Source organism: Rattus norvegicus, chromosome 15 (genome assembly GCF_021556685.1).
Source record: "Rattus norvegicus strain SHRSP/BbbUtx chromosome 15, alternate assembly SHRSP_T2T, whole genome shotgun sequence".
Classification (NCBI taxonomy): Eukaryota; Metazoa; Chordata; class Mammalia; order Rodentia; family Muridae; genus Rattus; species Rattus norvegicus.
In genome coordinates, this window is record NC_141548.1 from 43,995,149 (window position 1) to 44,018,394 (window position 23,246).

General features: G+C 47.7%; 1 protein-coding gene and 1 long non-coding RNA gene across 15 annotated transcripts in view; one reads left to right on the forward strand and one right to left on the reverse strand.

The window, feature by feature from the left end:
* Window positions 1-23,246, reverse strand: part of Ptk2b (protein tyrosine kinase 2 beta) — a 120,835-nt gene that overhangs the window by 14,432 nt on the left and 83,157 nt on the right. For all 14 annotated transcript variants that reach the window (XR_015638144.1, NM_017318.3, XM_087586458.1 and 11 more), the window contains 19 exon segments: window positions 21,037-21,215; window positions 20,557-20,644; window positions 18,554-18,633; window positions 9,873-9,935; window positions 9,636-9,690; window positions 9,085-9,225; window positions 8,765-8,839; window positions 8,132-8,233; window positions 7,088-7,205; window positions 6,636-6,675; window positions 6,214-6,260; window positions 5,365-5,415; window positions 4,851-4,948; window positions 4,003-4,087; window positions 3,596-3,696; window positions 3,216-3,331; window positions 2,030-2,130; window positions 1,776-1,865; window positions 853-1,057 (listed from right to left, as the gene is read on the reverse strand). Coding sequence is in view for 13 of the 14 variants with exons in the window: in NM_017318.3 (NP_059014.2) it covers window positions 853-1,057; window positions 1,776-1,865; window positions 2,030-2,130; window positions 3,216-3,331; window positions 3,596-3,696; window positions 4,003-4,087; window positions 4,851-4,948; window positions 5,365-5,415; window positions 6,214-6,260; window positions 6,636-6,675; window positions 7,088-7,205; window positions 8,132-8,233; window positions 8,765-8,839; window positions 9,085-9,225; window positions 9,636-9,690; window positions 9,873-9,935; window positions 18,554-18,633; window positions 20,557-20,644; window positions 21,037-21,215 (1,835 nt within the window). In the remaining variant the exon portion in view is untranslated.
* On the forward strand, window positions 1,645-6,082 carry LOC120097020 (uncharacterized). Its single transcript, XR_015638889.1, has 3 exons — window positions 1,645-1,906; window positions 4,286-4,388; window positions 5,679-6,082. It is a non-coding gene; the product is annotated as an uncharacterized LOC120097020 (long non-coding RNA).

The following is a 23,246-nucleotide window of genomic DNA, read 5'->3' on the forward strand; positions in this document are numbered from 1 at the left end:
TTCTCTCAGATTCTATCTTTCAATTACGTTTTATCCTAGAATGTTCTTGCTTCCTAAGTCTCCCAGATGAAGGACCAACGGATGGTGCAGAATTAATCAGAAGAGCCATGGAGGGAAGTTGGGAGCAGATAGGCATTCTAAGACTACAGTTTGGCAGTTTGGAATGTGTTTGAGATTCCAAGTCAAAAAACAAATGCAGGGCCATCTTTACCTGGGCTTTCTTAGCCTCTCCCTTGAGCCTCCCATTAGCCTTTTACTTTTAAAGTGTGCTAAGGATGATCTTGAAAGCATTATCCTATTGTCTGTGCCCTTCACGTGTTGGGATTATATGCATGTGATGCCATGTCTTCCCTATTTTCCTGCCCTCAAATATCATCACTCAAGCTGGGAGTGTAGCTCAGTGGTAATACACTTGGCTAACATTCCCAAAACCCTGGTCCTGTTCACATACACACACACACACACACACACACACACACACACACACACACACACACACACACACAGAGAGAGAGAGAGAGAGAGAGAGAGAGAGAGAGAGAGAGAGAGAGAGAGTGTTTGCTACATTATCTAAGCTCATTAAGCAAGTTTCCTTAAGACAGAGGTCAGCAAAGTGTATCTGTTACCTGCTGTACTTCTACTGGAAGGGAGGGCACCTTCCACGTGCTGATCAGAAGGAAGTTCTGGCATAAGTGCCACTTTACCTATCACTATTAGGCATCAAGTCACCAACTTTAACCTGAACTCTCCTGTCTGACAAAGGGGAACAAAGATACCCACTGCACAGGGCTGGAGATCCCCACAGCATCTGAAGCCTCATCCTCTACTTATAGCTCCCCACATTATGCTCACCTGAGACTGCACACAAGCTCCGTAAAGCGGGGCCGGTCGCTGGGGTCATAGTCCCAGCAGCGGGTCATGAGTGTGTAAAGGACAGGCGGGCAGAGTTCGGGCTTAGGCAGCCTGTCCCCTTTCTCCAGCACCCCGATGACATCCTTGTTTTCAAGCCAGAAGAAAGGCTGCTTCCCAAAGCTGAGGATCTCCCACATGCATACAGCTGAGAGCAGAGAGGGGAAGCTCAGGGGAGGGGCCAACTTGTTCTCCCCAGGGATAACTATGGCCACTGGTCCCAACTAGAGGAGGAACATTCTCTCTTGAGGTCCTGCCCACCACAGTGGTCCAGTCATGACAGTTATAGCCTATACTTATAGTACAAGAACCACTTAGAACCCTCCTGGTGGAGCTACTAAGATTCTGGGGATGCAGGGGAGGCTATTATCTGTACCATCAGAACTTCCTCATGAGGCACAAAGCTTCTTCCTCACAGGGTGGGGAAGTTCTAATACTAGTACTAGCCTGTGTCCCTGCGGAGCCTTAATTTCCTCAGGTGTAGAATACTCAGGAGGAGTGGTGATGTTCTCAGAAGCAGGTGCAGAACCAGTGGGTCATGTGCAAAGTGGTAATGTCATCTAGCTGGGGTCTCTCTCCTCGCACCTCCTTGTCAAAAGAAGCTGGCCAATTTTCCTTAAGGACTCCATGAAGCCTTTCCCACATAGTCCTTGGGGATGGGTGACATAGTATATGCTTGTGACAAGAGTCTTTATGAGGGAGTGAGCCCAGTTTATCCCTCACTGACTCTGTATCTTTGGGACATCTCAGTAGCACTGGGACCTGAGGGGCACAATGTAAGACCCTTGTTCTCTGTTCTGTTCTCCTGCCCAAGCCACGGACCTGAGAATCGGCACTTTCCCAGGCCCACCTGGGTCGCCACTCACCAAACATCCAGACGTCACTGGCGGTTGTAAAGCGGCGAAAGTTGATGGACTCGGGGGACATCCATTTGATGGGGAGACGGGTCACGGAAGCTTTGTGTGGACAAAGAGGTTTACAGGGATTATTTACGGATGTAAGATCTAGAATTGTGTTCCTACCTGCCAGAGACCACTGGCCAAGGTTGCCTGAACCCCAGGCTTCCTTGCTCTGGGATTTTGAGTTATACAAACCACCCTGGCTGCTGAGAAGTCCTTACCTTTGTAATAGTCCTCATCCTCAATGTACCGGGAGAGCCCAAAGTCCCCGAGCTTCACACACTCAGGAGAGGCCACCAGGATGTTCCGGACAGCAATATCCCTGGAGGAAGAATGGAAGGCTAGCATAAGGAACTGCTTTGGGACCCTGGTACATGTGAAGCAAGCCAGGCATTGACCTGAAAGAACATAACAACAGGTTTCTGACAGGAATAGAGTGCCACCAGGGTAATGTAACTTTTGCAACTCATAGGCATCTGGCTCTCCTTGAGGAATGTCTGCTGACCTGGGCTATCTGCTATTCTTAGTGTCACCATCAACTCCAGAGGGCCCAACTGCTTCTCACTCACTTCCTGCAGTATCTGCTACTAAAAGGATAATTCTTAAAACACAGCTTCAGATACATAAAGGGAACAAACCTGCAAGCACATCGCCCTAGCTCCAGGCCATGTGCAACTCCCATTTGACCTTCACACCACAATGTGATTCTCAAGGAAAAGGAGTGTTTCCCTTGATCACGACCTTGTTTTAGGACACAGGCTGGACTGAGATGTGCTCCAAGGGTGTCAGTGGATGAAGGGGGTCAGAGGATATTTGTTTGTAACCCCTACATGGCTCTGCACAGAATCAGGCTCAAAACCCCACAGGCTGTGTCTGTGGTGGGTTGAGCATCTCAGTGTGGTCTCCTCAAGGCTCATGCTCTCAAGGGACTAAGAACAAAGCCAGGTAGAGAGTAGGGAAGAACCACCTTTGTAGCCATAATTAAAGTAGAGGGTGGTTCAGGGATACTGGAGAAGTAGGGAGGAGATCAAAAGACCTTAGGAGGCTCCAGACACCTCTGTAGATCACTTCCTTTTTCCTAGACTGTGAGCCACCCAGTGAGCAAAGTGGAGGAGGTAGAACACTGAGCCAGAGGGCAGCCCCACCCCCAGCACTCGCCAGGATGCAGCAGAAGATGCAGAGCTACAATGAGACCTCAGACTTTGGTCTTCTTCTCTGTATCCTTGGACCTTTTAAGTTTCTGGGTGGGGACATGTTTCATGAAGATGACCTGAGTACGGTGTGCACAGCACTCACAGCTGTCAGGCACAGACCAGGCTGGGATTGTGGCTTAGGACCACATCACTCTCAAGTTCTACACACCGTCTCCTTCTCAGGGACCAGGTAAAAGTCTCACACTCCTCCTACCTGTGGACACAGTTGATGCTCTCCAGATAGGCCATGGCTTTGCATATCTGCAGAGCGTACAGGACCAGAGTGGGTACCTTCAGGGAATTTTTATTTCGCTCCAGGTAGTGTCCCAGCTGCAGGAAGAGAGGTATGACATCAGAATGACTTTCTGCCCCAGCCTGACGCCAAATCACCAGGCCCTCATAGCCACTGACCCCTCATTTCCTTTGAGAGGCAAATTCAAAGATGGTAATATATTTTGGCAATTCCTCCACCTAACAGCTAAATATAGAAGCAGGAAGTTGTAAAGACGCCTTGCTATCAATGTCTCCCATCCTTGTTCAACTGTGGCCTGATTGTCACATGGGGTCTGTCCCTCATCAAGCCCTTGAGCTCACCTCCCCATAAGGATACAGTTCCATGACGATCCATGTGGGTTCCTCTTCAATGATGCCAATCAGCTTGACGATGTGAGGGTGGTCAAGATTCTTCATGATCACTGAAGGAGGGGGAGAGGGATGGAGCGGGTTAAAGGTCATACAGAAAATAGTTAGCTTTTCTTTCCCCAGTGCTGAGGGTCACACAGGATCTCATGCATGCCAGGCAGGTGTTCTACCGCCAAGCTACAGCCCCACTCCCAGCCACATAAGAGAAACGCAGCTCCCTGCTCCAACTGTGGGACATGGTACAAGAGACTGTTTACAGTCGGAAGTCGGAGTGGGGTCCTGTCCCTGCTCAGACTTCCCAGCCTCCCAGCTCCCTTTCCCTGAGGTCATCCCACAGGCTCATCCCCAAGGATGCCTACCTGCCTCACTCATGAACTTCTCCTTGTTGTCCAGGGTACAATCTTTCTTACAGGTCTTGACGGCCACATTAATTTTTTCCCCTTTCTGCAACAGAAGTGTATGTTCAGGGACTCTAGTGCTCTCTAGAGGTATCCTCGCCCCAGCCTCAGCATGGCCTTCTCAGACTTGACTACCAGCCTAGGCAAATGGTGTGACTCCTGAATGGCATGCCCTCCACCCACACACACACGCCCTATTTCTCTCTCTCTTTTCATGTTTTCTCCCTTGTTTCCTTCCTTCCAGATCATTCTGTGTTAGAACTAGAAAGAGCTTCAGAGACCAGAAAGCTCAATGCCTGTGTCCAGAGGAGGATACAGAGTCATGTGATCTGCTCAAAGGCAAGCAGGTATGTGGCAGAACACACACAGGGTCTCCATCAGAGGAGAGCAGGGCCTCCTTCTGTGTCTTTACTGTTGGCTTTCAACCACCCTGCTCTCCATAGGTCTGCCTTCTCCAGCCTGCTGGAAGTATAACCATATAGGAAGGCTCACCTCGGCTTAAGCCACCTGAACCACCTGAAGTGGATTCCTGCTGGATCCACTTAGGCCCTTCTCTAACCACATCTTACCACCCTTCCTCCTCTGCATTCTCCCACAAGTCCCAGAGCCCACTATGTTTCTACCCCTAGTACACTGCTCCCCAATCTCAGGAATGACTCTCATCCCCTTCACTCCCTGAGTGCTCCAGAAACAGTCCCACAGCATATGACTGAGGACCCACTATGTGTCAGCCAGCTGCTACCTCCAACCCCGCTCCCCTCTCTTTCTTCAGACAGAGGAAAGGGATGGGGTAAGAGTCTGGGACTTACATGGTTCGTGTAGACACCTTCGTAGACCTCCCCGAAGAAGCCTTCACCCAGAATGCGGTTAAGAACTACATCTTCACGGGCAACACCATACTGTGGGCCTGCACAGAAGGAGTAAACAGGGGGGTCACAGAGTCCAGAGTCCAGCTGGCCTCTCCAGGGAACCTGGGTGCTTAACAGCAAAGATTCAAGGGCGAGCTGGAAATAGCATCTAGATTGTTCCATTGTCTCAGATCTAGAAAGATCTATTACTCTGCTCCCTCCTCTCTGGGTTCTAGGTCCACATTCTTAAAGTCCTCACTGAAGCTATACCGATCCACTTAAGGCCTGTAATAGATTGTCAGCTGCCAAACTAAGGGTTCCTCAGTTCTTCTCTGTCTGAGCACATGCAGATGAGAATAAAGGAGAGACAGAAGGTTCTTCCTGTGGTGTCCCAAGAATACTTATGATGTCACTTCCCAGAGCACTGACTATGGTCACAGTGGTTGAGGGATGGCCAGCCTCTTCAAGAACCTACCTCCTGGCCTTCGCAGGGTCTCATCAGGAATCTCTGCATAGATGTCTGACTCTGTAATGACAGAAAGGGGCCCAGCCCATGGGCTATGTGTCTTCACTGGACACAGCCAGGAGGTAGGCCATGACTTCCAAAGGAGTGAGTGGGGGTGGGGTCCTGCAGGAGTGTCCAGTCTCCTACACCAGGATTCAAGGAAGCCCCACAGCCAGAGGCACCAAGCTTGAATCCATGCCTACTCTCTCAGCCTTGCTAGTTTCAAATGACACATTACTCACTTTATTATTAACTCGAAGTTTTCAACTCTCTCCAACCCACAGGCCTCAGCCCTACCCTACAGTGTGACATCTGGCATCCTCTAGGAAGTGATGAGAGTCAGATGACATTGTGAGGAGAGGATTCTGATGAAAACTAGTGTTCTTAAAAGAAGAGGACAAGACACTAGAGATTGTGCTCTCTACCATGTGACCACACAGCAAGGAGACCAACCTAAAAGCAAGCCTTCTCCAACCAGAATCTGCAGTGACAGGGCTTGCCAACCTCAAGAACTCAGAGTAATACATGGCTGGCTTTGAGTCATTCAGTCTATTGTATTGTTTGTGCCAATGCAGCTGACCAAGATCAAAACAGTACCATGGTGCAAACTAAGTCAACATTTGTCATAACAACAAACGGCGTTCTTGAGCCATCATTGATTAAAGGTGCACACCACCATGTAGGCTTATTTTTGAGTCGTCATTGAGAAGTGATAGAGAAAGTAGTTATACCTGGAAGGCTTACATCAGCAGAGGAAGCACAGGTGCTGGGCAAGCATGAGGGAGGGGCAGAGGCCGAGGGTTCAGGGAACATGCTTACCTATGCTACAGCTTTCTGAGAGGTGGGACCGCCGAGACTCCAGGTTTCTGTAGGAGAAGGTAAGAGGGCAGGAGCTGATTGACCCTGAAACCCTGAAACATTCCCCTTATGCAGCCTCAATCTACACCTATCCACCCAGCCAGCACAGGCTAGACCTTTAAAAGCAGCCAACCCTGGCTGTCAGTGAGCTGGGGGTGTAGCCCAGGACTCCAAGGGGCAAGAGCTGAAGGAAAGACAGAAGCCTTCTTCTCAAGGGAGCACCGGGTGGAACAGAGACCATTCCCATGGTTGTGTACTGAGAGGGGACACACACCCTCATGAAATGAAGAGACTCAAGCATTCTCTCAGAAACAAGGGAGGGGGTGGTGTTCAATGCGTGGTCTTCCAGCCCTATCCCATAGAGGCATCTCTCATGTACTCACAGTGTGGGGATCTGAGGCAGGCTGTTCCTCTTCTCACCATCTAGTGGAAAGTAGAGGAAGGGAGGGTTGGAACCAAGGACATACGGGTGAATGGATGGTGTGTGGAACACTGCTTCTAAGGCTCCCCTGTCAGCACCATGGTAGAAGCTGGAACTAGAGCCCTCTCTGAACACTTCCTCCCGCCAATCTCACATGCTCCAGTTTTGCCCATTTCCTGACTGCTCCCTAATCAGGGTCACACAGAACAGAACAGTTATATGTTATCAAAGGCTCTGCTATGCTAGAGGCTGCAAACACAGCCCCTCCAGAAGTCACTTCCAGTAGTTGACCTCCGAGAATAGACTTAGCACCTCCTCACACTCCTAAACTCTTTGCTTCCACTGAAGGACCAACGCCTGGGCTTGCGCCTGACATCCACCTCTGGGCTAGTCTACCTCCAAAGAGAAACCTACCTTTCTTGGCATGAATGATGAGAGAGCCTTTATGCTCTCCTTGAAGCCTGCAGTAGCCATCTATGAGGTCAGCCATGTTCTCAGCCTCTGCCAGGGACGAGGTTTTGATGGACAAGGACTGCAGAGAAGGGGCCAGCCACAAGTGAGAAAGCAGAGCCTGGACTAGAGTCCCTCGCACAGGGAGGAAGAAGGGAATGCAGGACCTGGCCCCACCTCTGTGGGATTCCATCCACACCTTTCCTGAGTATTCTGTGTGTGGCTAGAGACAGCCACCAGAGGGCGCTCTGGCCATCCCTCCTGCTGGCTACCTAGCGCTCTTGGTTGCAAGGCCAGGTCTGGGACTCATTCTGAACTTAATAGCACAAGGCCTTGTATTTATTTGGTAAGTGCTCGATGTGTACAGGCAAAACCTGAGGATTGGGAGGTGGACGGGATTGGGGCTTCAGTGCATTCTGCTAAGAGAAGAGAGACAAATGTTTGGTGGTCTGAGGTCTCCTAACTACAAAAAACGCCCCATGTCCCTCAGGTCTTGTTTTCTAAACTGTTGCTTAGTCGCTAAATGTTGGACTTCTGCTACACGTGTACCTTACTTTCTGTCACTTCTACCTACCCTAAAGCTCTTTCTACTTTTCTTGATATTAAAGAAATAATTGTCCTCCAAATTTCCTTAAATCTTATCATTAGTATAGTGTCTACACCTTGTTTGGATAATGGGTGTAGTTTTATTTTGGTTTATACTTATTTATTTATTAGTGGGTGCAGGGCCGAGGTCACAAAGTTGCCACTGTGTAAATGTGGAGATCAGAGGACAATTCTCTACAGGTCATTTCTCTCCTTCCGGTACACGGGCTGGGTGTCAGGGTAAAGGTGAGGACTGAACTCAGATTATTGAGTTTGGTGGTACCACCCCTATCTTGCCAGTCATGGGCACACTTTCCTTAACAAGATCTATTAACAGAGAACGCCTAGTCCCTCCTGGACTCGGACAGGTTGGCTTGACTAAATCCCGCCCACAGAGCTCCCAGGTGCCCCAGAAATGCTCACCTGGGGGGCACCCTCGATGCCCAGCTGCAGTACTGCCTGGGTCTCTTCCAAGGGGAGGCACCTGATGGATCTGATCTGCTTGAACTCGGCGAGGCAGGTGGGCTGTGAAGGAAGCAGAGACGACCGAAGACCATTTAATCTCAGGATCAGACCAAGGAAACTGGTCAAGATGAGGGTGAGGAGGAAGGGTGCGGAGCCTCTTTTGAGGATGGAGAGAATGTTGCTAGAAAGTCCATCTCAGAAGCCTAGGATGCTCAAGTGGCAGAAGAAAAAGGGAGAAAGGTACTCTTGCCAAGGTTGTATATCAAGTTGGGGGTGGAGCCAGAACGGGACCCAGGCTCCCAGGAAGTCACTGGCTTATTTTGCCAGCGAGGAAGGGACTCTTCCTTATGTACGGCAATGGCATTCCCTCGCTCTTCACCATCACCTCACTGCTATCCCCGAATAGCAAATCTTAACAAATTCTCAACAATTCTACACCAAGGTCCAAGGTTGAGCCCTTATAAAGTCTCTGCCCTGAGCAATGGGGGGATAGGGAGAAAAGAGATGATGCGGTGACAGAAGAAGAGACAGGGAGGAGGAAAAAGACCTGAGCCAGAGCTGGGTTGAAGCTCACTCTTGGGCTCTCTCTACCTTTGTGTCTTGACTTGTCAGCTGACGGATGCCTTTAGGGCCAATGACCAGGTCCACAGTAATGTTCCACCCTTGCTGGAATAAAGGGAGAGGGGACTATTTCCTATGCTGCCCAGCCATACTCAGAAGCTCTAAAAGAATCTCATTAAAGCAGGCAAATACAACCATCTCCCCTAAACCCCACCACACAGCTCACCTCTTCCCATCCCTTTTCTTTCCCTGGCCATGTATGTCCCCCCGCCCCCACATTGGCCCTCTGGGGTCCCATCCCAGAGGCCTGGAGGTCAGGCAGGTTGAGGGTAAGAAGAACAGGCCATTACAATGAGTTCACAGCGATAGGTCTCCTGGTCGATGTTGGCAAAGCCTGCCAGAGTATTGAAGAATTTCATGACACACTCTTCCTCCCGGAGTGATGCATACTGCTGGAAGGTCTGCTGGATCATCTTCCGGAACTGCTTGGGCTGAGAAGCAGATGGGGAGTACAGGGTCAACTCAGCTTCCTGTTTAGATCTTATAGAAAGGCTGCTAACTGCTACAGCATGGCTCCCAGGGTCCCCACCATGACAGATGCCGAGATGTATTCCCTGAAGCTCATGACTGGCTCCACAGAAGCACACCCTAACCCTCTGAAGGAGGTATGAGACATGGAATCCCATCACCCAGGTCATGAAATGAATCAAGCCTCCAAGGCAGTTTTGAGCCAGGTGTACCTCGCCCTGATTCCCAGACCTGGAGGGCCTATCACATGCATCTGCTGTCTTATGTCAGGTACCCTAAGGCAATAGATCTTCTTCTCCTGACCCTCTAGCTCCTGTCCCAGAACCCACATTGAGCAGGGCTCCCTGGGCTCCTTGCTGTCTGCTTCCCTCACCTTTAAGTTTTCCTGCATTTGCTTTGGGAAAAACAGGTCCAGACCGACTTCTTTTCTGAAAGAAGGAAAACAGAAGCCACATTTGATACACATGCTGAACTGACCAACCAAAATGAGGTGAGAGGGCTTGGAGACTAGAGAACTGGGCCCTAGGGCTCCTGGGGAGATGGGCAGGTAAATGGGACAGCAGGACACTGGGGGATGGGTGGGGGAAGCCATGCCTGACACAGAACTTACTCCAGGAGTTCAAAGTTGGACTTTTTGTCAAGTGCATTGTGGGGCATGTCCTTGAAGAATCTCCTGGGGAGAGAGCGAGAGATGGAGTGAAGAAGAGGGCTGAGAGCTGAAGCCTTCAGAGTAGGGCATCTGACATTCATGTGTTGGCCCACGAGCATCTCTACCAAACATAGGGACTACCTGGGGCATGGGGCAAGAAGAACAACACAGCTAGATATGTGTGAAGCCATGAGGGAAGAGGAAGCCAGGGAACTTAGTTCCCCTGGGGATTCCATGTACTTTATGGCTGTAGCCCTTGAATTTCTCAGAATGAGAAAATAGCACCTCTGTAGGCATCCGTAAAAACAAACAGTCCTTAGGCTCAGATAATAATGGTGCTTGCTGCCAAGCTGAAGACCTGTGTTTGATGCCCAGGACACATCTGATAGAAGGAGAGACCTGAATCCCATAAATTGACCTCTGACCTCCTCATGCACTATGACCTCTCTCCTCCCTCCCCCCCTCCCCCCCCCCCTCTCTCTCTCTCACACACACACACACACACACACACACACACACACGCAAGCAAGCAATGGATGTGTACAAATAAAATGTTTAAAAGCAAACACTCTAGGGCAGCCAGCCCTCATGTTCTCAGCCCAGGAACATCACTCCCCAATGTGGGTGCATATGGTTACATTTGCATCTAAATAATTAACTTTAGTAAACATAAAACTTTAGAATTCACAGAAGAAAATGAAAATAACTAATAACCCTACTGGTAGATAATGTAAAAGTTTCCCATCTTTAAGCCATTCATAAATAATATGCGCTTCGTGTGCTGTGTATTGTGGTTTTAATATGATAAAACAGCCGGTGGCCCCAAGTACACCAGATGCTCTACTCTGCTAAGGCCACCGTGACTAGTAACCAACCACCAGCTATTGTAGGCATTGTCCTAATCTTGATCTTACATTGTGGTCACTCAGAGTACCTTTAACTCAGGTGGTTGCCGATATCTGGGGATACTTTTGCTCTAACACTGCAAGCAGACAAAACAGGCAGTACTCAGGAATCTGAAAGGGTGAACTCAGCTAGCTGGAACATAGAAATGTGTGCACACTTGTGCCCATAGGGGCCAGAAGAGGGTGCTGAATCCCTTGCAGCTAGAGTGATGAGTCTCTGTGAGGGGTTCAGCATAGGCTCGGGATCTGAATTTTAGTTCTTTGAACAGTAAGCACTCTTAACTCCTGAGCCATCTCTCCAGCTCCTGCAATGTTTATACATGTGAATAAGGCCATTTAGAAACTAAGGACTCCAAGTATCTCCATACTCTGGGTAAAAACAACTACAGCAAGAGTCACAGGAGGAGCCCCTCCCCTCAAACATCCAACATGGACTGTTCCATCCGTAAATTTTTATGACTGAACTAAAACACAATCTATAGTCGTGCGGTATATATTTTATTTCCTAAACACATTCCAAGTATGCCTTGCATGGTTGTGAGCATTCTCAATTGGGGGCAACTTGGCACTCTCCCCTCAATAGCCTAAAACCCTAATCTAAATCTGGAGGTGCTTTTGGTTGCTCCCCATGCTGATGGAGATGTATACTGCAGTATGTACACAGGAAAATCCCATCTTGACAAGGAATTACCCATCCCTAAATGTCCCTAAATGAGGAGAGAAGTTAGAAAATGCAGAACCATGGCTCTTTCCCACTGCCACTTCTCTCTACTGGGTTTTGGAAACAGCAATGCCTGGAAAGAGGAATAAGCCTATGTAGGTGCGGACTTGAACTCACAGAACGAATGCTAGCAGGAGGAGCCTCAGCTGTGAGATATAAGGGGACTGACTAGGGAACTTCGTCACCCACCCAAAGGTCTCCGTGGTTAAGTTCTCCAGGATCACTGAGGGCAGCGTTACAAGTTTCCCAAGCCAGTGCTACCTGCTTCCAGTCACAATAGAAAACCTCAGAGCACACCTTCCTGGACTGTTCTAGTCAATGTGGTTGTTCACATTCCCAGCAGGACTGAGTGAGCTGTGACACGTGCCCTGGGTAACCGCACACGCTGGCTTCTCTCACACAGCCTTGTTCTAACAGCACAAATTTCAGAATGGAACTAAAAAGGGGGATTTTTAGTCCTTTCTGGGTTACCAAGTGTGGTTGAATGACAGTAGCCCCACAGGTTTGTAGGTCTGAATACTTGGTCCCCAGTTGGTTGGACCTGTTTGGGAAGAACTGGGGAGTGCAGCTCTATTGGAGGAGATGTACCACTGGGGGCAGTCGCTGACATTTCAGAAGACTCCCAACATTTTCACTTTTTAATAGGTTGTCTTGATCATGGCATTTTATTATAGCAATAGGGAAAAAAAGACAGGAGTTGGTACCCAGAATGGAGTACTGTTATGACATACCTGACCATGCTGGTTTTGGGAGAGGAATGTGGAAGACTTTGGAACTTTCAGGAAAGCAGCTGAATCCTTTAAGTAAGGTCTAATGGGCTATTCTAGTACAGGCTTGGAAAACAATAGTGTGCAGACGATGTGGACTATGGATGGCCCGTTCAAGAGATTCAGAGGGGAATTATTGTGCTATTTTAACAACAGTCTGAGGCTGCTGACTTCCTTTGTCCTAAGAATCTGCTTGATGCTAAATTTAAAAAGTGGCAGATTAATTTTCTTGGTGGAGGAGATTCCAAGACAATGTAATTTTGATTCTTTCGCATGACTAGTAAAAAGCAACAACAAAGGAAATCTTTGTACAAATGCGATCCAAGGGGCCACACTCTATCCACATGGGCAGTCAGACCTGGCAGTGTCCTCCACATGATCCTAGATTTCAAGTCAGAATGGATACATGAGTAAAGGGGCTATGGAGTCTTTCTCCATGGTTGAGAAGAGCCCCTAAGGTCAGCTGCGTGGTAGGAAAGTCCCTGCATGAAGCCATTGCAAAGCCAATGCATGAAGATGAGAAAGTGAAGCCTGGATTGTCTGGAGATCCCAAAGTGTTGGAGGTGCCGGGGCCATGAGACTCCAAGAAGAGCTACATATGGCGAGTGGAAGCATCCCAAGAGAGAGAAGCATGGTGCAGTCAGCAGAAAAGAATAGTGCTGTGGTTCTCAACCTGTGGGTCGTAACCCCTTTGGGGATTGCATATCAGATATCCTGCATACCAGACATTCACATTATAGTTCATAACTATTGTGAAACTACAGTTATGACGTAGCAGCAGAATAATTTTATGATTGGGGGTTACCACACCATGAGGAACTGTATTAAAGGGTTGCAGTATGAAGAAAGCTTGAAGACCCCTGGGTTAGAGCCATCTAAACCATCTGACATTAGACACAGAGCAACAAGATCCAGAGTTTTCAGTCTTAGGTCCAGTATTTTCTCACTGTTTCCTTTGCTCCCCTCTTTAATGGTAATGTTTATTCTGTTCTATTATATGTTGGAAGTATGCAGTCTGCTTTTTTATTTTATGTGTGTTTACAGTTAAGAGATTGCCTTACGTCTCAGAAGACTTTAGACTTTTAAACTGTGTTGAAACTGAAAGACTATGGGGGGCTGTTGAAGTTGGACTGGATGCATTTTTGTGTTATGATCCTGCAAGTTTATGAGGATCACGGAGTAGAATGTGGTGGAATGGCCCCTATAGGCTCCTGTGTGAATACTCCAGTTGGTGAACTGTTGGGAAGAGGAGGATTGGCTTGTTGGGTGAAGTGTGCCTTTGGGGGGTGTGCTTTGAGATTTCAAAGTATTCAAAAGAGATCTAAGTTGTCAATACATTGATGTTTTTGTTTACCAGGATAGACAGAACCAATCACACAGTCTAGCATGTAGGAAGATGCATGAGCCGAGGGGGAGGGGCAGAAAAGTCTTTAAAGATGGAGAGACTCTCGGGCTGGCTCATCAGGAGAGTGGATGATCATCTCCTTAAATACACTCTTTCCCAGACCTGGTTTAAAGTTCCCTATGCAGATAAAGCTGGGTACGTAGCACCAACTCACACAATTTAAAGAAGCTGCCCAAGTATGGGATCCTTTACCTTCCCACATTGGACCACTTTATAAAGTGTGAGAAGAGACACTCCGTGCTTGCTCTGCTGCACCTCGTGATGACTGAAGCTAACAACAATGTCATTTCAACAGCAACAAATATTGGACATTCTTACCATAAATAAATCATACGTTGATGAATGCATGCAATCACTATGTGTCAGTCAAAACCAAAACTTTAAAATAGAGCTTTTCCCAGGCTGAAGAGGGAAGGACAAGAGGTGCTGGTCGTCTGGACTGCCTCTAGTACCTGTGGGTTCTCCCCAGGCTGAGCCTGCAATTCTGAGAAGCAAACACTAGATGGCAGCAGTCTATGGGTGGGTGCAGACTCATAACCGATCCACACCCAATCCCCAGGACTGAAGAAAATAAAGACATGCAAATCCACTTGGCAGTAATAAAAATGTTAACTTGTTGCCAACATTTACAGGTTAACCACAAGGTCAAATTCCTTGTGGATTTTTGAAGCAAAGCAAGGTGAGTGTTCTCTCTCTAATCCTAACCTTGTCAGTCACTATTTAATAAGTCCCGGGTGACACACTCACTATGACTCTTTGGTTCAGAAAGTTCTGTTGTCACTGGTTAGGGGAAATATTCCTGCTTCCATCTGGTCAAAGAACTTCATATTCTAATGTGCAGTAGGGAACAAGAAAAAGAAACAACGTAATCTAAGTACTACCATTTCACTTTTAAAAACTGAATTCAAGGTCCCAGGCCCTAGGGGACCTGGGGACTTCCCTGTAGCTGACCACCTTTCTGCTGTAAACTGTCGTCTGAGTCCAGACATCTCAGGGATGACTTGTAAGGAGACAGTCGTCTGAGTCCAGACATCTCAAGGACAACTTCTCTATCTGCTGACAGAGTCAAACAAGTTCATGTTCCCAGGCCTAGGAAAGAACATCTATCCCACTTCTCTAAATGTTTCCTTAATTGTCCTGGTAAAGAATAGAGAAATTGCTGTTCTCTAAGTCAAAGTGCATAAGTTGTAAAAATATGTTTCCAATTGCCTGTTGTGCTCTAATTGGCTGCATGAGGCTGCTGCTCCTTTCTCTACACATCACTCAGAGCTCTGGACCCAATGTCTAGGAGGATGAATTAAAGACCTTGAAGCCAGGTGCCCTAGATATGGCCCAGTCACCAACGGGTGCTCCCTTGCTTAACCCATCATGTCAAAACACAATTGGACAACACTGCAGCTCTCTCCAGCTCCTCCCTTGCTTTGTGTTCCCATCCTTTAAAAATGTACAATCTCCCTTCGGGGACATGGTTCAGATCCTGAACTGGCCACCTTCCTGAGCACTCAGAAAATAAAGCTTTCATTTTTAAGCTTCTGCATCTGAAGTACATTTTCTTGGCTTCCACCCCGAACCCAACAGTAGAATACTACACCAAGGGATGTGTCTGGCATCTATAAAGCACCCTTCAATAAATAATAAATAAATATCAATTAGCTATCATTTCAGCTATGTGATTCCCTGGGAAAGGCAAAACCAGAACAACAAAAAGATCGGTGGTGGCTGGGGAGGGAGAGACAAACAATGGATGTTCATGGCAGTGAAACTCCTGCATGGCGTTTGTCACAGAATGTGTGACACCCAGTGGACCTCGATGTGAGCTGTGGACTTTGGCGACCCTGGTGCATCTGTGGGTACTCATCCACCATAGCAAGTACACTGCTCTCGAGGGCTACTCACAGTGGGGGAAGCAGTGCATGTGCAGGGCCCAGGAAAACTCTGTGCCTTCTGCTAACTTTTGCTGTGAACCTAAAACTTCTTTAAATAACAACAATAAAGAATAAACCGAGCCTGAGGGGTTTACTAGAGCGCTTGCGTGACGCACACAAAATCCTGTACTATAGCTATAATTAAGAGTAATGAGAAAAGGCTCAGCCCCGCCCACGTGGCCACGGACAGAGGTAGACTGCCAGCTCTCTCGTGAACATCCTTCTTCCATTCTGCTCATCCCTTCCCTGCCTGATAGTGCCTCTGACCTCCTCCTCGTCCTTCTCCCTCTCTTCAGGACTCTTCAGATTTCAGACTACCCCCCTTATCGATTCGATGGATAAACAACTGGTTCTAGAACACTTCTGTCCCTGTTATTGTTCTAAGGACTCTAAATATATCAACTAACTCCTTCTTCCCAACAGCCCTCCAAGACTGTTATTGCTAACATCATTCTTGTTTTATAGATGAAGAAATTAAGGCACGGAGAGATTATGTAACAGCAAATGAAGACTCAAGATTCTTGTCCAGGAGCCCTGCTTTAGACTCTCTATTCTTCCCAATCAGCCTAACTCCTCCCAGGAACCAATCCCCGAGGCTTGGTGTCACTAGTCTCCAGTCTTATGCGCACATCATGCTTCTTTAAACCAGGAAAGGATGTGTTATTTTTTCTGGTGATGTCATTTATCTGTAGGCAGGTTATGCAATCCTTGATATTGGGAGGAGTCACAATTGCCCATGATTTTAAGCAAAGAACCATAGTTCTAGAAGATTCTGCCTCATGATGTTCAGAAACGTGTCCTACTCTTGATAAGTAGTAATAACCTGATTTTAAACATGCACTCACCCCATCACCATGTAAACTGTGTATTGTACATTTTCCTATTGAAAATCACTGGGCCTAGTAAGTTTACTTAGGTGTTTTCCGCATACCACTGGAACATCACATCCTTGGCCCTCAGTTATAGCCTGACTCTTGTTTAGGCTCAGGATATACATGGCAGGATGTTGGATCATGAAATAGTGTGAGTTTGGAAACAACCCTGAGGTGATTAAGGAACAGACTTTAGCACAGTATGTTCTCTCCATCTCGATGAGACTATAGAGGCCATTCAGATACATCTCTGGTTATCTAACCCTTGAGTGCCATGCTTGGCATTTGAGCCATAACCAACATGTCTGAAGATGGCATAAGAATATGACATCATTTGCCAGCAGATCTGGACAGGGGGCTCACTGGAGTCTCAATGACACCACAATGGAGTCTAGCATGAGCCCCACCAATGTATAGCTCAGCAGAACTGCTTTTCAGCATTGTCTCATTTCTGAAAGGAAGCCTGCCTCATCTCATACAAGCTTCAGGACTACAGCGGGTACAGAAGACAGACAAGGGCATGTGTAACAAACTTCATGTGTTCTCTGGTGCACCAGCTCTGAGCACCCAAGATGGCAGACCCTATACTGGATGCTACTGAGTCCTTGCTTCTTTGGGTCCAGCTGCCACTCACTGTAAGGCAGTAATGAGAAGTCCTTAACCAGCCAACAATCTCAGATCCTCAAATCAAAATGGAATCTTCACCGTCCGGTTGTACAATCCCTACCATGGACCCCGCCCATCAACCTCTCTCTGAGACCCCAGTTATATGGAAGTGTCAGTCAAGTTCTGTTTTCAGACAACTAGGATGGATGTCACAGGTAGAGTTAGAAATCCCCCAGAATGACATATTGGGCCAGACAGAAGTAACACTCTCTCATGGTTTCCCTGGCAACGGTCTTTGAATCTTTCAGCAATTCTGACCAGGCTAACTGCCTCTAAACCACCTCAGAGGCTAGCTAAAAGTTTATAAGGTCCCACCCAGGTCTTGTAGACCACAGGGCCAAGAGTGAGGTTGGGACGATAGTGTGTCTACTTCCCAGGAAACCACAATGTGCACTCAGACGTTGAAGCTACTTCTACACTGATGGAGATGCAGAACGGGTGGGAGGAGTAGAGTAGCAGGTGGCTGGTCCAACTAAAGGTGTTGTGGCCTTGGTCAGGACCAGGCTAAGCGCAGCACAAGTTTAGCCACAGGGTCCTCTTCTGCTCCAAATGGCAGTGGGACACAACAGCCAAGAATAAGGCCTGGCTTCTTAGACTGTCCTTCTGTCTCACTCTAATGATATCATTCTAATGACATCATCAGCCCGCCATTATAATGGTCATTGTTTCCATTCTCTCATTCCCTGTGGTTCTCCAGTCAAAGCTTTTGCTTCCACTGTTTCCTGGGTCTGGAATGCCCAGTTCTCCACCATAACCCCACCCATTATCTGCTAGTTGAAATTTTTTCCTTCCAGGAACAGTCCAACTTTCTTCTTTCTGGTAATTTTTTCCTGGTAGAAGACTGGTTGAGACATACTCGTTCTGTCTCTAAGTATAATAAATAGCATGCATGCTACCTCCAAACACTACACACTGGAAGTCATGGTTGGATGGTGCACTAACAAGTACAGATTGAGTACCTACCTCCTGGAGCTTGGAATGCAGCACTGGGCAGCCCAGCCTGAGATCCCTACCTTTGAGTGGTTTCCTAGACCCAGGCTACAGTTCTAGAAACATTACTGAATCACTGAGTAACAGCAGCAGTGATGGGCAGGTAGGAGAGACAGGCAACTTAGAAATGAGGGTAGAGATAGGCTGTGGAGGGCGGAGACAGGGCACAGAGAAGTGGGGACAGGCCATAGGTGGGAGGAGACCAGGTGGAGAGGGAGTGACCCTTCTCCCTTGCCTATCATGAAGACTAGACTGTGAGTCCTTCCACCTGTTAGCTTCCTCTCTTCTTCCTGTCTCTCACATACCCACTTTCACTTCCTAGAGGAGGGACAAGCCAACAAGTCCGAAGCTAACACTGTGCTTTCCCAGAAGAGGGCTTGCAATTACCTACCTGAGCTCCAGACAGCCCAGCTGCAGAGCCATGCCTTCACTGACCTTGCTGGCATAGCGTTGCATGTAGTCATTCCGGAGCTGGTGGAGGAAAGGTCAAGGGTCAGACTCATGCCCTCATTTTAACTTCCCGGAGCACAGGCTCTGGGAGGTAAACACACTGATGTACAGATTGGTGGTTTGAATGAGAATGGCTCCTATAGACATATATTTAGATGCCTGTCCCCATTGGAGAAACTCTTTGGTAGGATTAGGAGGTATAACCTTGTGGGAGGAAGTGTGTCACTGGAGGCAAGCTTTAATGTTTCAAAAGTCTAGAATATTCCCAGTGTCTGGTCTGTTTCTCTCTCTCTCTCTCTCTCTCTCTCTCTCTCTCTCTCTCTCTCTCTCTTTCTCTCTCTGCCTCTTACCTACAGATAAGGATGTAAGCTCACTGCCCTAGCACCATGCCTGCTGGCCTACTGCCACACTCCCCACCATAATGGTCTTGAACCATAAACCTAATAGTCTTTCTTCAGTAACTTCCCTTGGTCATGCTTCTTTACAGCAATAGAAAGTAATTAAGACAGTATCCCACCATGGAGAGACATTTTCATGCCCCTCTCCCATTGCCATTTTTGATATACTAAAACTGAAGCCAGGCTAGTGGTTTGGCCTGTAACTTCAGCTACTTTGCATGCTAAAATAGGAGGAGTATAGGCTCAAGGTCTTTTTTGGCTACATCAATTTGTCAAGGCCAGCTTATTCAGCTTAATGAAACACTTCTGGAGTCAACATGGTGGCATATGCTTTTAATCCCAGTTTTGGGGAGGCAGGTGGATCTCTGTGAGTTCTAACTTGGTCTACATAGCCAGCTCCAGGAGAACCAGGGCTACATAGAGAGACCCTTTCTCAAAACAAAACAAAACAAAACAAAACAAAATAAAAATGAGATGGAACTGGAGAGATGGCTCAGTGGTTAGGAGCTCTGACTGCTCTTCCAGAGGTCCTGAGTGCAAATCCCAGCAACCACATGGTGGCTCACAACTATCTGTAATGAGATCTGATGCCCTCTTCTAGTGGGTCTGGAGAGAGCGACAGTGAACTCATATACAATCAATTGATCAATCAAGCAATCAATCATTGAAAAAGAATAAAAATGCAGCACTGCATGAAGAAAAATGGCTGAGGATTTGGTTTAGTGGAAAAAAATATTTGCCTAGCAGGCGTGAGATCCTGGGTTCAGTCATTATTATAAGAAAAATAAAAGAGAAAGAGAGATGAAGAAAGGAAGGAAGGAAGGAAGGAAGACTTGGGGGTGAAGTTAGTGATTTATCCAAGCCCATGATGATAAGCAGTTATAAATGTCATCCAGAGTCCACAAAACATCTGGGTTTCTGTCTGGCCAACAGGAAGGGAGGTGCAGAGACAGAAAGAAAGCGACAGTGCCTGCTGTGTCACTGCTTAGAGCTTCCTCTGCGCAGGCAGCGCTGTGACAGCTACTTGTTTAGTCTGAAGGTATGCAAGGGGTTCAGGCAGCTCAAGAGAGTCAGCTGTCACACTTCTGAGAGCTACTGAATGCCATGGTGGCCTGAAAGAGGCCACAGCAGGAGTATTTACACCATGGGGATTGGAGAGAGCTACAACTTGTGTTTGGCTCTTCCTCTGGCCAATTCTCCAGTACTCTGCCGTGGACATCACTTGGCCCTTGTGACAACTCTCTAAAGCAAGTGTCACTATTCTAAACTTGAAGAGGAGAAAGCAAATTCATGCAAATGCACTCCCTGGTGATACCAGGGTGGTCAGCAGCAGAAGCGGCTGGAAACCACACCCCTCTCGGTGCCTGTCACTAACCTGCTTTTCCTGCTTGACAGGTACCTGGCCACACAGATGGGAGATGGGCACTTAGGAAACAGCCTCAGGGGGAAGCCTTCTAGAAGGCTGTTCTTTATCTTTCCGTCTCCCCTGAGGAGAATGGATTTGTCTCTCATTTAAAGTGCCCTGAGACACTGGGGCGCGCTTCACCTGTTGATAAAAGTACAGCAGTGTAGTCCTGTCTTCTTTCAGGCTCTCCATGAAGTCTTCTGGCAAATAGCGGATTTGAAGGTCATACCTGCAACAAGACACACTCTGGTTGACACTGGGAAACTAGATTTCCAAGAGAGCAGTAGGACTCACAGGGCCGAAGCTACTCTACCCCTCTGCATGCAAGGCCTATCCGTGAGGCTTTTGGCACAGATACTAGTTTCCTTACTTCAAAGACCAACCCTTGGCCTGGGCTCTCCTTCCTTCCCACCCTCCGTTCCCCTTGACCATAGCAGCAACAGCATCTGATCGGGAGCTGTAGCCTAGATACAGTCCTGAAATAAGGATTCTCTGCAAACCCAGGTTAGGTCAAACATGCTCTTATCAGGACACGCTGGGAGGACTCAGTCTAGGAAGCCGCTCCGATTTGTAGGAGGCTCTGGGCCTTGGGAATGCTTGAGGGGAAGAGGCCATTCCTACCTCCACTCAGCCTCCACGTGTAGACATTCATACTTGTCCTGCACTTCGCCCACAGTCATCTGTGGGTGCAGCCAGTGGATCTCATCTGACTTCATGTGCTTCAGCCTCAGCCCATAGCATTCAGCCAGCTGGATGTTGGGCCCTATTCGCCCACTCAGGAGGATGGAGGTGATGATCTCCTAGGGAGGAGACAAGAGGGCTAAGGACCAGGGATGCACCTCTGCTGGGCTCTCACAGGCTCGCCGTGCACATCCCCTAACCCTGTGTGGCAATCTGTCTTGGATATTATCTATTTCTGATTTTCTAATAGTTAGCGCCAGCTCTGGGACACAGTGTGCTCTGCCTGATGAATGAACAATTTGGCAAGATGAGACAGAGGAAGTGGGAGGAGGTAGCAGGAGTGGGGACAAGGTGCAGAGGCTGAGCACACAGTTCAAAACAATTAATGCCAGCCGGGCATGTGCCCTGTGAAAAGCCCCTTCTGGATGGTTTCCATTCTAGCCAGCAGGATGCAGTACAAGATCAAGCTCTGCTAGGTCTTCTCCCACGGGACACAGGGAAGCAAGCAGGTGTCACCACTGTGTTCTAGCTGGTAAGTAAACTGATGCTGGGACTAAGCTGGGATTGTGATCCCTGAACCCCTGGACTCCCGTGTTTTGTTTTGCCAGGCTGACTTTAAGCATGGCAGAGCCAGAGGAGACAGAAGCACGAGGCTGACGTTAAGGGACAACCCACAAAAAGATGATCTCAGGAACGCTGACAGGAAGACACTAGCTTCCTTGTTCTGCTCTTGGGGTTTTATTTTTCTTTTACCCACAGTTTCAGCATGTCCCACACCCACAGACCAATGCCCCCACTTCTTGGCCCAGACACAGAGCCTGATTAACACGAATGTCAACTGCAAGGCTTCAGAAGGCCTTGACTAGCTCAACTTAGCTTCTGGAATCATTTCTCCCATGGGCCCACATTGAGTGAGTGAGCTGAGCCCACTCCTGGCAAAGCAGAGTTCCCTGGATGCAGATTTAAAACATCACAGACACTGACCTCTGTGAGCTAGGAGTCTGAACTGCACAGATACCCAGCCTACATCAGCCTACCCCAGACCGCAGGCTGCAGGCTGGCCAGGAGGAGGAGGGAGGCTGTATTGTTTAGACTGTATGTTTTTTTTTTAAACATGCCTCCCAAGAAGTTGTCTAAGTTAGTAAGCAAAATGCAATTAATTCCTTTATTGGAAGTAGAAGCAAGTGTGTTTTTTCTCTCTACTAGGAAAATGTCAAGACTAATATTTAAGCAATGTTGGTTAAAATAATGTCCAATTATGTATAAGCCTGGGCAACCATGTATTTTGTTCCAGTTGCTTCCTTTCAATTCTCTTGAACTTCCATAAAACTCCCTTTCCTACAAAGAAAGACAATGGCCATCAGAGAAGCTCAGTACAGCTCTGTGAGACAAGTGGGGGGTGGGGGTGGGGTATGGGGACCAGAGTTCACACCATCAGTCTGATATCAGCTCTGAAATCAGGACAGAGGCTGAGTTTAAGGATGTGATCTACAGCAGCTCCAGAGAGAACATAGAGTCTATGCTGTGAAGCAGACATTCTCTCTACCCACTTCTGTTACTGACCTCCTGTTCATCTCTACCCACCTGGTCACCCTGATGTTTTACTCAGAATCCCTCATATCTCCACCAGGTCTCACTTGCAGTCCCCACCTCTGGTACTGAAGTGTAGAACCTACCTCTTATGAAACAGAAATCTATTAACTGAGTACTTCATTTTATAATAGCCAGTAACTCTGACCTATGTAGAACTGAAAATCTCAGATATGCAAAATGAGTTCAGGAGCACAAGAGCCCTCTTTGCATGCATAGCCTGCTTCCGTGGATAGATGCTGCCGTTCTTACTCCTCAGGTGTGAGCTACTGTTGTTCTTTCCAGTTCTTCTTTAAGGAGATATATGCACGCACGCACACACACACACACACACACACACACACACACACACACACACGCTCGCATGAGAGTGCACAAGCGTATATGTATGGATATACATAGATATAACATGCTAAAATGTATAAATTTAAGCAATGCAGTACTGACACATAAATACTCTCTTGTGACCCACATAAAGATTAAAATAGATGTTTTCCATATTTTTAGACGATTCTCTGTCTGGGTCAACTATTGTGGCTAACTCCCTCTTCCCCTCTCAT